Consider the following 15,806-nt stretch of genomic DNA (forward strand, 5'->3'; position numbering starts at 1 on the left):
CCTGACCTGTAGCTACCTTGACGGTTCTCCTCATTTTTCCCTCAATATTCAAGCGGAACAACTCCTCTGGATCTCGGGCTGGACTTTCCCACGAGTGCTGCGGGAGTAGAGCGGTCGGTGGCTGGTCGGTTCCGCGTCGGTGTCTCGGCGAGGAGACGCAGCAACAGCCCCGGAAAGACGATTAGCCATGACGGCCAGTGACGGAGGGGCTCCGCGGGACCGCGCGTAACAAGATGAGGATTCCTCCGGTGAGTGAGGGGGTTCGTTTCCCGTGATCTGTCGCCGCTCCGCACGGTGAGGAGGAGCGCGTTGTGGCGGGGAGGGTAGCGGGGGCTGTCACGGTGAGTGTCGGCGGTTGAACGGTGGAGAACCCCGATGAGGAGGAGGAGGAGGAGGAGGAGGTGGTGGTGGTGTTACGGTGATTTACGTCAATTACACAACGCTAGTAAATAAACACCCGCTGACAGGGATCTCTCTGACGGGCTGCGAGCGACAACCGTGACCGTTTAAAACCCGCCTGGTCCCCGCGAGGACCAGCGAGGCAGCGCCGGGGCGAGTATCCGTCAGAGGAACGAGTCGCTGCCGTCACTCGGCGCACGACTGCCCGCTGGCGCGTCGGTGGCTAACCCGCTTAGCTCCCCCCACCCCTCCCGGTGCAGCCCCCGTGTTGTCCTGCGCTTCCACTTTGTTTATTTAGTTGATATGACTTGTGCGGGGAACACACGCACTCGGAGTGGGGGGGCGGGAGTGTTTTCCAACTCGTGGCCTTCCCCGGGTCCGGAGAGGACGTCGGACTCCGGCTAGCAGCTCAGCTAATGCAACTCGACCCAAGTTCCCTCCGCCGGGTTGTTTCCCTGCAGCTGCTCCGTCTGTGTCGAGCAGCACCACCACAGCAGCTGTGGGTGAGCTCCACCCTTTGAGGCGGTGTCTGGCCTGCAGGCTGCACGTCTGGGTGCATGAGCCCGGCTGATGGTCCTCTATCTGCCCCTCAGAGTGTGTGTGGTGGTGTAACACACACTCTGAGGTCCAGGTTGCTTCTCCCCCCCCCCATCATCTGGGTCTGCAGGCCCGAGTCTGAGGTGGATGTGTGGAGGAGCCCGGCCCAGTGGCACCGTCAGTGGGGAATTCAAACTGAATGTGCTGCTGAGGAGGAAGCCAGGTCACAAAATGATGAAGTAGAGCTGTGACTATTAGTTGATGAAGGCAAATCAACACCAAGGCCCAGCTGTCTCCTTCTGTCTCCACTCATAGAGATCATCAAGATCCATGAGAGAACGTAAATCAAACTTTATTTGTATAGCCGATATTAACAAATCACAATTTTTCTCGTAGGGCTTAAGGTGCGGCTTCCTCTGTTCTTAACCCTCAACCAGACTGAGGAACGTGTTAACAGGGGAAAAGGCACAGAAACCTCAGAGAGAACCAGGTGGAATCCCTCTCTGTGGACAGTGTGAAGTGTAATAGATGCCTCGTGTAACTGAGAGCCTCAGCAGAATAACAGGATTCTACAGCATTGATCACAGGAAACAGTTTTGTCACGGGATAAATACATGAATAATTAAAGTAAAACCAGGCGTTAATTATGGAGACACAAACATCTATCGGTAAACACAAGAATGGTTACAAAGCTAAAGGTTAAGATATGGTATCGACTGATCTAAATAGATTGTGTTTGAGTTGGGATTTCTTCTTATTCGTAAATTCTACTCACTCCCAAGTTTCCATGTCCTTCAATGGCAGAATTTGCTGCTTATCTTCATCGGATAATTTATAGAAAACTAAATATCCTCTTGGATTAAAGGTCAAACTAATTTAAGATATTTGAAAACCTTGGACTCTGCAAAGTTTTCTTTAACTTCTCCCCCGTCTTTAAGTGAATCCTCCAGATCATATTACCTGTAATATTAACACCCACCAATTTCTTGTCTGGTCTCCTGTTGGCATCCGTCCAGTCTGGACTGGTTTGTGCTGGAGGTGAAATGCAGACAGGACATCTGAGAAGGGCTTCTACCTGTAGCCAGAGGAAAACGATACCTCTCTTCATCACTAAACCGTATTGAAACCCACGGGGGGATCGACTGAGTAGACTGATCCAACAGGCTCTCGTGTGTGCAGAGACTCCCCAGACGTGGGTTACTGTATGCTTTCAGAAAGTATTACCAGTCGGTCCCTGACGGCAGCCCGGCACCGTGTCTCTTCCTGTGTCTTGTGCAGGTTGAATGCAGATCAAAACACGCAGGAGAAACTAAGCTCATAACAGCTTGTGACACTCTCTGTGAAGCAGAGCAGCTCTTTGCAACACAGGGACAGCTCCTCTGTTCTTTACCTTCTTCAAACACATCTCCGTGGATTCACCTCTCCGACCTCTCCTGTCAGAGAAATTATCCTTTTTAGGATTTCAGAGGAAGTGTGTGTTTGTGACCTTTTCGTGGCTACAACTCTGAGGCATGTTTTTCTTTTTCATGTTCTGCTTTTATGTCTTTTTATCTGCAGCAGAGCTTTTAATTGTAATGACAATATAAAGAATAAACACCTTATGGAGACAGGAGGAAAACTCCCAGTGAACTCCCGGTCAGGGCGGTAGACGTTACATAAAGATGTGTCACTCAGTCATGTGTTGTTAGAAAGTGATGTCAGTCCATTCTTAAAGGGAGGAAGTGATCATTTGAGGTTTCCTGCGCTCAGCCTGTGCAGACGGCGTCTGGCGTATGGATCTTAAAACGCTGTTTATCAGGAAGTGAGCTCACAGACGTGGGAAGTTTGCAGCTTCATGAAAAAAACAGGAATAGTAGACTAACTTGGTGCAGAGGCTTGAGTTCCTTAAGAACAATTCAAAAGTTCCACAGCTTTCTTCACTCCCAAGTTGTCCCTAAAATGTCAGAAAGTTGTGAAAATTCCCATCAAAGTTTATTAAAGTCCAAAGTGACTTGTTTGAGAAAGTCCGAGTTCTCCAGAGGGACTGTACGAGAGAAAGAAACCGTCCAAGTCATTAGCTCCAAATGTTTTTGCGCTACTTCACCTGCCAGCCCCCGAGTCCAATGCACAAAAACTGTCAGAGTGAGGATACCGCAGGAGAAAGTGAGCGAGTGGGTGTTTTAGTGAAATTTCGAACATGCATTGAACGAGGTTCGAGAGCTTTTGGTGAAATGGGCCGAACGATGTGCGGTGGACCAACAAATCGTTTTTCTTATTTTACTTGCTTGTTTTGTCCGATTCTTTTTATTTACTGTCACATATGATAGAAAAGCATCAAATCTCTGATTAATCGTTTAATATTCTTTCCAGAGACTAAACAACCAATCGTCTAACTTGCAGATGTGGTCCTAAGATATAACATACTCAGTTTAATATCCAATAATGAAAAGCAGTATATTCTTTCTAAATATCTGCTGATTTTGCTTTAAAAAATGACAGAAAGCATCGATTGATTATAAAAAATTCATTAAACGAATAATCAAGTAAATAATCATCAGTTTAGTTGATAATAAATAATAATAGTAGTTTTGCAGAACTGTCTTTTTGTTGTGCACAACAACTCACTGAGAAGAGCAGAGTGCTGAGTCTTTTCCTTTCCTCTAAAACTTTAATGAAACAATTCTTGGCAAAAAGGAGGATCGAGGAACTTTTAATAAAAAACCCTCGGCTAAAACCTTCAGCTCAGTGTAAGAATCAGTCTCAAGTGCAGCCTTAAACGACACAAATGATTTATAGTGATGTCTCCCCAAATTCCCTCCCTCTGCAAACCGGCCAATAGCAGAGCTGCAACATTCTGCGTCAGGACTTCATCACAACATTCATCAAGATTTAATACACAGCTTGTCATGGTTGTTCCCCCGAAAGCCTCCTCATCATCATTCATCGTTAACATGCTCTACGCTTCAATATATCAAAGCCCCGGAAAATGAGCTAATAATCACAGGTTTTTAATCCTAAATATGGGAAAGGTGAGATTTTCTCTTCCAACTTTATTTTGTTTTGAGTCATGGGTCCATTTTGATAGTATTTTGAGCTTTTGGATGATGGTTTCAGTCATTTATGAAGCAAAAACGTTTCCATTTATTCCGGTTCCTGTTCAACGAACATCTCGTCTGGCTGGTGAATGGAGGTCTCTGTCTGCTTGATGCACGATGACGAGGCTCCTCTTCATCCCTCCTGAATAGTTTAGGAGCCGAGTTCAGGTCTGAGCACTTTGGAACATTTATGCAGGACATTTATTCTTAATAATAAGAAGAAATCAACTGTCTTTGTCAGAATCTCAACGTATAAGACCAACATTGTATTTTTACACAGAAAAACAGAGAAATTAATTGGATGATGGGTAACTGGTATTCAAGTGGTTCCTGCCAATGAGGCTGCATGTAAAATAGAGTTTGGACACAAATTTGAACGGGGTCCAGGTTGGGTTTGGGTTTCACGTCACATTCTGTCTGTAAAATGTCAGAATATAGTTCAAACTGCCTGTTAGAATATGTCTTCAAATGTCTTTTTTTCTGTGACACACAGACTGAAACCCAAAGGGTGGAGTTTCCTCTGATGTGTCACAAAGAACAACCTGAAATCCTGACGTCTGAGAAGCCGGAGTCAGCAAAAGGATTATTTGTTGATTTAAATAGCTGCAGATTTATCATTGTTCATTTGAGGAACCGAGTGATTGTTGCAGCTCCGGTTCAGTGGAATTGTGTAAGGCTATTATAACGTTGAATAACAAAAACATAATAATGACTTAACATTTGTCATTTCTTCGCTGTCACGTGTGTATATGTGAAAACAATCTTTCTCCAGGAGGAAGTGAACATCACAATCCAGAAAAAAAAAAAATCTGGAAGCAGCAAAGTATTACCTAACTAAACCAGATGCCAGAATTACATGTATATATGTTACATAACCAGAAAAATAAATGTCAAACTGCGCTAATGACTGGAAGGGCTTTCCAGCTGATTGACTAGGAAGTGAGTGCGTCTCCCTCCAAGGAAACAACCACAGGAAGCAGAGTCTGCTTCTGACAGCGAGGACTTAACGAACTGCTTCAGCTTTCCAGCACATCCAGCTTCCTCACTGTTTATGTGCCTGTCTTATTTAATTATGCTTCCATGTCGAGACGTCCACTCAGGCATGCTTTATTGTGTTAGCAGTCTGGGAGGCCATTTCATTATTAGCATGTCTGGCTCACGCTGGACGAGTTTGCTTCATTTGAAAAGGGAGTGTCTTGTTTTCCTTTCAGTCGCGGTGCATTCAGTGTTTTTCTATTTACAGGGAAATTCGGTTGGTCACACGCTGTCTCTGTGCATCGATGTTAATCTGAGCAAACGTCCACAAGCGCTGTTGTTCTAGCTGGAATGATCAGTTAGTTGATGAGCTGTGGAACCATGATTAACTGCTCCGTTCATTCATTGAGTGAGAAATACCAGACTTTCTCTTTTCTGTGTCTCATGTCTCCTTGAGCTTGTAAGGGACATTTCTTTTTATTTTATCAACTGAACAATTAACAAATCAAATCAATGAGAAGAGTTTGTGCTTCTCGGACACTCAGATCTCACACCTCTCCCAGGACTGAACCATCCTACACATGATTGTCTACTCCTACAGTAAAAATATAAAATCAAAATGTCATAAAACCAACATTTGAAGGGTTCTTCCCAGACGCAGGTTTATCCTTCCACTAAGTCTGGTGGAAATTGGTGTCGTAGTTTTTGTGTCATCCTGCTGACAAACAAAATAAGTAACAGGGAAAGAAAGAGATCAGAAAGACTCTTAGACTCTTAGAGAGCGGCTGCCTCTGCCAAAGCTAACACCCTTTATCTGGATCTGCTCCAAAATATAATGGGTTCCTCTTTGGGCCTTGTACAAAATTTGATGGAAATCAGTTCAGTACTTTTTGTGTAATCCTGCTGACCAACAGACTGAACTTCCTCGGCTGAGAACTTTCACATCAAGAAGCCGTATCGTCTGTGATGTGTTGTTGTTATTTACAGTTGATAGATTAACTTGGAAAATGTTGTGTTGGACGTGAATCTCTGTTTTGGATGGACTGCACAGTCTGGATTTTCTCGTTCTACGTGAAACAACCCTACATGCAGCTGCCTGACATTTTGAATACGTCTTTAGTTGATGAGTTGAAGTTCATGATGTTTGACTGACATGTCTAAACAAAATGTAGCTTAAAGGACTATTTTCTTTCCCCGTGATACGGACACTGACGCACTCCTTCATGCACATATGTCTCCTTTTAAAGCCTCTTTCCAAGTTTACATGTCTAAAAATACAACTCTACTCCTTCACGCACTTTGACTAAAGATGCATTATTCAGCGCCTCTGCAGAGTAATTAAATCTTAATCAGGGATGGGCTCCTGTCCCCGTGTGTGTGTGTGTGTTCACGTGTGTTTGTGTGCATTCATGAGTACACACAGTCTACTGGAGCTTCACTGACTCATACGCTGCAAGATGATTTTCATTCAGCGTAAGTGGAAACTTACTCGGCTGAAGTGAAAGGAGCAGAAGTTGGATGAGGGTAAACTACAGTGTTCAGGTGATGTTTGCATTCAGTGATCACTTCAGGTGATGTGCAGGTCATTTCTTCCTCCTGTCAATTTTTCAAAACATCTGGTGGTTTTCCTGCTCTGACTGGGCGGCTTCTGTGGGACTTGCACAACCAGACTGGAGCTCATTGTTTCTTGCAACATCTAAAGCACATGGATATAGTTTCCAGCAGTATTGATATTAAGTATGAATAGTAAGTCATTGTGTCGGGGATCTGAAACTGAATATTTGCGACTCATCACGCTCCATTTGGTCTTTGATGGCCTGTAGAGTCGTAATGTTTTTAAGGAACTGTATTGATTTCTTCCATTCACAGATTTATTTTATTTGTAGGATGAAATATTGTGTTCCACTTGGCTCTGACGGCAGCCTCCTCCTTCTGCCTCGTTCTCCGTGTGGATGAAACGGTTTAACCTGACAATGCTTGACACACACACACACACACACAAAGACACACACACACAAAGCCTCCTGTCGTGTGCCATCCCTGCTTTGTGCTGACAAGGTGTCCATGCTTGCATCTTAAACTAAGTGGAAAATGTGTTGACTCTGCTCGTTTCTTCCGAGGCCCTCGCTCTGCGGAATATTTGCTCTCTGGTGTAATCCCTGGTTGCTCTCGTCCTTATGAGAATGACCCTGAGGTTCAGTGGGGCTGTTACTCAATTGCAGTGCCACACACACACACACACACACACACGCACACGCACACCTCACGCTCCACCACATCCCATCCTCACTCCAAGGTCTCCTCATCAGCAAGGACACTGTGGGCAGGTGTACGCTGCAGTGAATCAGGCTTCAGCTGTTTTACATTCATGACTGTGATTACCTTGTGGATAATACCTCACTGTGTGATGATGATGACGAGCACATCTGATTCAGGGTGTTGTTCATGAACTATATGTCCTGGTCTGAGATGTTCTGATTCATCATCCGCATGACGGGTGGAGCTGTTTGGGATTCTTTCCACATTTCTACACAACAGTGTGTCATAAATTGGAAAAGGGACTTGTGTGGGACGCCCAACAGCTCCCCTGGTTTAACTGTACAAACACTCACTTGTACTCAAAGATGAACTGATCCGATTGTGTTGTTTAAAGATCAAGCTCATGGTCTTGGTGACTGCATTAAATCAGGAAGGCCTGAAGGGAACTTCTTTGGATGTGGTTTTGAATGTGGCATTTTTGGCGTCTTGAAAGAAAATGTTTTTTTGGTCACAGCACTTAAATTCACATGGTAATTATGACAATCTTAACTTGACCCAGAGGGCAAAGGTCAATTTCTCCATGAAACCATAATGTTCTCATTATTCAATCAACACCATAACTTAGGAACAGACAGAAAGATTGTGACCATGTTTCCTGCAACTTGACTGTTTGGTGAAGGCGTACAACCACAAAGCACTAATGCTAATTTTTATTATTAGTTTTTATTGTTGTAGTTTTATTCCTAACTCAAAATAACCATTCAGCTTCACATTTCTATAAATGTAGTGTAACAGGCAGCATGCTTGGCTGCACAGGTGGAGAAGCAGCTCTTTACTGAACGGTGTTTCCCCCCCCCTCCGCCTCAGGTGTGGGCGCTGGGCGCTTGCCAGACTGGGTGAAGTGACAGCTGAGAGGGAAACCTGCTGAGAGAGACACACGGCCGGGGACTGCTGAGGAGGACCTCGGTGCAGGTGAGCACCAGCGAGAGGAAGGAAGGAAGCACTGAAACTTATGTTCACATTTATTATCTCCCCTGAGTGATCACAAAAGAGAGGACTGCTTACTAAAGAATTAAGTGTCAAAGAGCTAGACGGAATATTTCTACTAACAAATTTTACATGTAAGTGAGTGTAGTACAAACGTATGAATGAAGAGATAGGACTCTTTTAGGCCTTTTGGAGATGTTGGTATTGAGGACGCTCTCTCTTCCTGCCTCCAGGTTCACACGGCTGTCGTCCGGGTGGAGCTTCATGACCCATGGAGAATTACTTCCAGGCCGAGGCCTTCAACCTGGACAAGGTCCTGGACGAGTTTGAGCAGAACGAAGGTGAGCCGCTGCGTTAGCTTGTGTAAGTGTGGAGACGAGACGGGGACAGACGGTGAGTCACTGTGCTGGAGCAAAGACGTAGCTTCAGAGCAGCTGCGGTTAGGATGTCATTACATAACCCATGCGTAAGTCACCGAGTCGTCAGAAACAAACATCAGCCAGTAACATGTACAGGTTGTAATTGAGGGTTTGCAGAGAGGGAATAGCACTAATTGGATTTTCTATTTCCCCTGGGGGTTTATTAAACTGTGCCATTAGTCCAAGGTAAAAACGTTTTTCACAATAGGTAAAGAAACTGTTCCAAAGCCATTTTGGAACTGATAGTCCAGTGAGTTTATTTCTAGTAAATGTCCAAGTAAACACTGCATCACAGAGCCGTGTATCTGCAGACTCCCATCTCTCCAGGATGAGTGATCAGATTATTAGAAAGACTGGTCTCTGTCAGGATTTATCAAAAATGACCCAAGAGAAAGTCCTGCACACACACACACACACACACACACACACACACACACACACACACACACACACACACACACACACACACACACACACACTGTATTGTAACAGCGCTGTGAGCTCAGTTTGTATTTTGGCTGAGTGATCATCTGTGGGTCCACTGCTGGAGCTCCAGCTTGGCAGATTAACGTTGTGTGTTTGTGTGTGTGTGTGTGTCTGAACTGGGTACAGCACATAATGAAACAGCTTAGCATGAATTCCAGTGGAGGGAGGAGAGTTCTGTACAGTAGCTGACACGGCTCTGTGAGAAAGTTGGTTTGAATAAATATCATCTAAGAATTTCCATTTGTACTACAGAGCTGTGATGTGTCATCTTGACTGATGGCTCCCAGTGGGGACGGAGCCACTTGGCCCACTTCTTCTCGCCCAGTCCATCCACACACTAATGACTCACTCCATGCCAACCTCATTTCTCAATTTGTCCCCTGGTTTGTTCAGCTTTTTTTAGCTCCTTCGATCATCTGGGAGTGTGTATCTTGGTATCAGTTCTCATGCCAGTTCATTTGAGACTTCCTGTCTTGCTGTTGAGGAGCATGATCCGTTTACTGGGAGACACTTTCTCCTGTTTTCTGTCTCATCTGTGATGTGATGTGATACCGTCACGCTGTCCAGAAAATAAGCATCATGACAAAGATCAAATTCATGTAGTAAACCTGCCGTTAGATGTGGAGTTGAACAATTGGTGCAATACCTGCAGCGCTAACCGGATCTAATTCTTTGTCTTCCTCTCCAGATGAACCTGACACACCTATTCTCTCCGATGCCAAGTGGACCCAGATCCTGGCCCCGCCGGCCCACCTGCTCTCTCTGAACCCCGCCCTGGCCCACGCAGACCTCAGCCCCCGGGAGAGTCCGCTGTCCTTCAAGAGTCTCCCCGACTCCTCCTCCAGCACCTCCCCGGGGGCCAACCCTAAGAGACACCCTGGTCCTGAACTTCCATCCTGGGCAGAGGAGAGGCCGGCAGACGTCCACAGCCCGCCGCTCCCCCAGCCCAACATCGGAAAACTGGTGGGAACCGACGACCTCTCGCCGCCCCCTGTGACGGCAAGTGGTGCAGTGGAGAATGGGTGCGCTGCGAGCCCACCACATGATGGGCTTAGCGAGGAGCTAAGTTCTCCTCCAGACTTCGAGCCTGGTGCTTGTGACCAGGCGGTTACACCTCATCAGGAGGAGAGAGCTGCCTCAGCTGGAGGGGGAAGCTCCAGCGTCAGTCACACTCACTTTACCTTCGAGCTCGGACAAGGACAGGAAGAAGCTACGTCTGAGATAATTCATCCAGATGTGGAAGCAACCACACAAATAAGGGAAGGTGTCACAAAGGAGGCCAGTGCAGCTGTGTTACAGGACGATAGTCAAGAGAGACAAACTGTCAACTCAAACCAGGAACAGAGAGAACGTCTCCTGAATGGGGAGTGGGATGTACAGTCTGGTTTCGAGGCAGAGCTGAATGGTGCATGTTCTCCTAACTGGGTTGAAGATGATAGGAGGTGTGCTCCTGAAGGACAGATCGATAGGCTCCTCAGAATAACAAGCCTTCCCAATGGTTCTGAGCAGGAGAGGAGTAATCACTCTAAGCTGACAGACGAGGAGGAGGAGGTAGAGGAGGTGGAGGGTTTTTCTCCCTCCCCATGCCCCTCTAAAGAGGACTCTGTGACTGAGGAGAAAGAAATGGAGGAGAGCAAGCAGGAGAGCGGCGATGGAGGAGCACTGGGATCTGGTAGCGTCCAACCAAAACTCAACAATCGTCTGCAGCCGGTCAGTGTTCCCTATGGAGGGGCACGGCCGAAGCAGCCGGTCACCCTCAAACTCCAGATCCCTCAGCCGCTGTCCAGCCAGGTCCAAAACCAGCTCCCCAGCAAGAACAAGAACCAGGAGAACCAGTGTCGGAGGAGCACGCCATCTGAAACAACCCTCAGTGTGGCGGATCAGGCCGCCGTCGGGGTGAACGGAGAGGCTGTCGTCCACTCTCCTTCCCTGAGGACTTCAGAGAGCCCAGACAATGACCTCCAGGCAGGACAGCAGGGCGCCCTGTGCAAGAAACCTGCCAGCTCCCTGGGTGAGGTGGCCCCTGTGTGGGTGCCCGACTCCCAGGCTCCCGTCTGCATGAAATGTGACGTCAAGTTCACCTTCACCAAGAGGAGGCACCACTGCAGAGCCTGTGGCAAGGTGAGAGGAGCGCTAGAGCGGCTTTAAAGGGGAAAATACACAGTAAAAAACACTGTAACACACTTTAAAACCAGGATTCTACCAATTCACATGGAATATCTGGCCTTCGTTTGTTGTGTGTGATAAATAACCAAACACAAGCAATGTGCTGTTTCTCTATCAAAAATGAGTTAAATATGTTAATTTGTAAAGAACAATTCAAACACAGAGGAAATTCAATGAGAATGGTGAAGAAATACATGGGGATGATTATTTGTACATCGCAATAAAGTGGTGTTTAAAATGAACTGTTACATAAACAGTAAAGATTTGTATTTTGAGGGGACGGCCCTTCAGAATAAATAATCATCTGGGGAGAGATGCATCAGAAAAAAGCCCGGGTTGCACTTTCTGTACACCATCCTGTACAGATTGATATACCAGAAGATTTATTATATTTAGAGTAAGATGCATGACATAAAAAAAAGGGGACTGAAGAATCTATTATCCCGATTGCTCACGACACCTGCGTCGTCTCTGATGGAGGCCGGGCGATGCCAACTAATGTCACCCTGTCAGCACAAGTTCAGGGAAAACCAAGAACTTACATTTCAACACTTCAGCAGAAATCAACGCTCCCAGTGTTGTACAGTGGGAAACTATTGCAGTCTGTGATTGTGTTGGATGATGCAGTTGTTTTTTCCCCTTTTACATTCCTGCACAATACACAGTGTTATTGATTTAAAGATTTAGCTGATACCTTCATACTTGGTTGCTTTTTTGCACATGGAATTTGAGCGTGGCAGTTTTCTGGATTCAGATTGGTGCAGTCAGACAAAATACTGTAAACTATATAACCTAAACCGAGAGGAGAAAACACAGGTAACACGCAATGCAGATTTTACACAAGAATAGTTCGATTTCAATAAAGAAGCTTGGTTTGGTTCCCTCGAGAAATGAGGGAATTAAAAAGCAATGCTTTCATAGATGAGTTCCTTTCTTTGCAGATGCACTCGGTGGGTGTGCAGGTACATTTCTGGCATCGCGGCCACCCACATATGCAAAGGGGGGGGGGGGGGCATCCGCACAGCGCTTTAAAGTGAGGATGTGGTCGCTGACACTGCACTGGAAAATTGCCGGTCTGCTTCTTAATTTCCCAGGGTGGTAAACAAACCACACACTCTGGGAGGAGCTGGGACTGCAGTAACACTGACACCAGCACTGGGGCCACTAAAAAACAATAGACACAGCGGGATCCTCGGTGCATCCAGCCGCAGACTGGTAACGCCACAAACCAGCTTATGACGAGGCTGGGAAGCTCTGGAATGGAAATTATGCTCAGTCCAGTTATTTACTAAATACACGTTAGTGGATAATGTGTAATGAGGTTCTCATCCAGGGAAAGTGAAGTAAACAGCAACAGCTCAGTGAAGCACTGGCTAAGTAGAGGAAGTCAAAAACCAATAGAGTGAATCTTTTGCTGCACATTTGATCAGAACTTCTTTTCAATTATTATTATTATTTTTTTTTTAATCTTGACGGAGCTTCGTCCATAGTGATGTGATCCTGTGTGTGTCTGTGTGTGTGTTATCTTTAAGGTGTTCTGTGCCACGTGCTGCAGTCTGAAGTGCAGGCTCGTGTACATGGACAGGAAGGAGGCTCGCGTCTGTATCACCTGTCACTCTGCTCTGACGACTGGTGAGTGCAACTAGAGAGAGTTAGTTTCTTACAGCTTAGAGAGCTCGTTCATGTTGTAAACCCTTTGTGTACATGTATGTTAACACAACTGAGGATGTGGCTCCTTTTAAAAAGGGTTGAATCATTGAACATTTGAAAAAGCAATTTAAAAGAATGTTCAGGACAATGTTCCAATGGGTTCCTTGGTTATAAAATCATGAAAGGGTTGGCCATGATATATATTTTAAGTAAAAGTGAGTTTAACGATATCACTAAAAATACCTCTGTTGTTGACGGACTCAGTTGTTGCAGTGTTGTAATTTGAGCTAATACATTCAAAATTGTCGCATGTCGCGCATGAACGATTCCGTTATTTTATAAAAGATAAAATACAAATACTATTAATAAAGGCCAAAGACAGTAAAAAGCATGTCAAAATGTATCTTTTGGTTGAGAAATACTTTCACTCTAAATAAATGTCAATATACAGATTTTTAAACACAGATTCAACACAAGCACAACTTTCTGAGACACCCAGCACCTGTTTATTAGAAGTAGACTTCTACACATTAGTTACACTTTACTCACACACACATAGGCAGCTCCAGGCTTAGTCATGACATGTTCTGTCTGCCAGCTCAATCATGGGAGACCCCGACCACTGGAAACAACCAGAGTCCGAACCCCAACAACCCGGCGGAGTACTGCTCCACCATCCCCCCTCTGCAGCAGGCTCAGGCCTCGGGGGTCCTCAGCTCCCCTCCTCCCACCGTCATGGTGCCTGTGGGAGTCCTGAAACAGTCTGGCAACGAGGGTACGACCTTTACCAGGCTTAAAAATACTCGAAGCACTTTTTTACCCTACACGTTGATAGCTTGTGCCCACTTCTTTTTAAAGTTTATTTTGTCCTGAGAACAGTTTGCAGTTTTCATTTTCAGGTGAGACTGTGGAGTTTCACTGTGAAATGTAAATGTGTGTCCCACGTGTAGGGACCCTCACACGGGAGCAGAGGAGGGTGTGGTTCGCTGACGGGCTCCTGCCCAATGGGGACGCAGCCGAGTCCCCCAACCCTGCGACCTCCAGCCCGGCCCCCTCCCACTCGCTAGCCATCTCCTCGGGCTCAAGCAAATCCTCCACTTCTGATTCCTCAGAGGTAGGCACGACAAATATTCACCATCAGCTAATGCTATTAGTGTAGCCTGTGTGGTCATATTAGCCGGAGGAAGCCACAAAGAACTCTTTCTGTGGGACTCTTGGTGGTTTTCCGGCTGGGTCATGGATTTGAGTAAGGAACATTCCTGGTTTGCATAATCAGAGTTAGAAATCCCTACCGGCCGAAAAGCTGGGATGTACTGGTCTCCATTCACTTAAAGCTGGACTCAAAACCAGCGTGTAACAGGACAACAAGTTGTGGTCGGTTGTTTCTGTGGTTGTGGCCCCACACTCACTGGACCTGAATGCAAACTGCCAGGATGATTCATGGCTGTTGAACAGAGAGATTGTTGCAGCTTGTAAACGGCGGTGACTGAGATTTCCAGCTGATGCTATGGAGACGCAACTTGAGTATTAAATCCGACTTTCACCACATGACACCGGTGAAGGTCATACTGACACCATCTACATAATATATGGATTTTAATATACTGCCAAACGTTTCCATTACTGTAACGCGACTACTGCAGCTTAACAGTGGGAGTAGAAAAGTGATGAGCCGTTGATTTACAGGAGCACTCGCTGTTCTTTTTCCAGCTGTTTTCATGGTTTAACACCTTTTTTACTTCAATGGAAATGTGAGAGAACATTCAGCCCAGGGTGAAAATGTTCATTTCACATGTCAAAATCAATTTGTGAGAACAGCTGTATGATGCCTTCAGGGACTGTGGAGGATCACAATCTATCTGTGTAGAGTTTGAAACCATTTTACAAGACATCAAGGGTCTAACTAGAGAAATCTTAATCTAAAACCCTGGATTCTGTCCCTGTGCTATTGCTTCTCACTGTGTGTTTTAAATCTACAGTAGTGTTGTCACGATACCAAAATTATGACTTCGATACTATACCTGCCAAAATATCACGATACCCGATACTTTCGATACGATACCACAAATACGATACGATACTGGTTTATCGGGTTCCCTTTTTTACCAGCTTGTTCCTGCCCAGCTTTTTGGACACTTAACAAATGGCATTCCTATTAGTATTAGCCTACAGGCCCACATGGGTGAAATTATAGGTTATTTTTCATGTATAGCGGTTACTTAATTGAGTTTAATTTTGACAATGAACTGAGCTACGTTCTTGCAGCCAAATTGAAAGCTAGATCAACGTCTTAAACGAGAATACATGCAATAGGGCAAGAACACATTCAAGTGATTGGGGTGTAATGTTTCGAAGTGCGCAAAAACAAACACGCGTAACGTGAGGGAACGTCACGTTAATTTGTCAAATCAGCATCGTATCAGGCCAGCATGATAAAACCAGGAGCCGTGACAAATTAACGTGACGTTCCCTCACGTTACCGTTCAACATATGAACACTGTACAGGGAGCCACTGCAGAGGGGCTGAAGAGCCGCGGATTGCGGCCCCTGGCTCCGGAGAAAGAATGACTTTTTTTACTGCTCCGCCATTAAAGAGATGCGGACGTCAAGGCATTAGTTGCGCCTCACATTCAACCTCCCGGTCGCGCGCCCCACCTGTTATGTCTCCGGCCGGTCGCGCCAGATAATTTCCAGATTTCACTCCGCGCATCTTTCTTTTCAATAAGCCGAGGACGGTCGGCAAGATCCATGTCTCCACTGAGATCACTCGCTGTGAGTGAGGGCCGCCTGCATGTGTGAGAGCTGGCAGCCCCGCCCCTCGCAGTCTGCATGCAGAGTGACAGGGAGCGGAACA

General features: G+C 45.8%; 1 protein-coding gene across 1 annotated transcript in view; it reads left to right on the forward strand.

The window, feature by feature from the left end:
• Positions 1–15,806, forward strand: part of zfyve9a (zinc finger, FYVE domain containing 9a) — a 26,890-nt gene continuing 11,084 nt past the window's right edge. The window contains exons 1-7 of the mRNA XM_053437681.1: positions 1–248; positions 8,112–8,216; positions 8,465–8,572; positions 9,825–11,257; positions 12,835–12,934; positions 13,551–13,727; positions 13,903–14,066. Coding sequence (XP_053293656.1) covers positions 8,503–8,572; positions 9,825–11,257; positions 12,835–12,934; positions 13,551–13,727; positions 13,903–14,066 — 1,944 coding nt within the window. The 5' untranslated portion in view covers positions 1–248; positions 8,112–8,216; positions 8,465–8,502. The remainder of the gene's footprint in view (positions 249–8,111; positions 8,217–8,464; positions 8,573–9,824; positions 11,258–12,834; positions 12,935–13,550; positions 13,728–13,902; positions 14,067–15,806) is intronic.

This window comes from Pleuronectes platessa, chromosome 13 (assembly GCF_947347685.1).
Source record: "Pleuronectes platessa chromosome 13, fPlePla1.1, whole genome shotgun sequence".
Classification (NCBI taxonomy): domain Eukaryota; kingdom Metazoa; phylum Chordata; class Actinopteri; order Pleuronectiformes; family Pleuronectidae; genus Pleuronectes; species Pleuronectes platessa.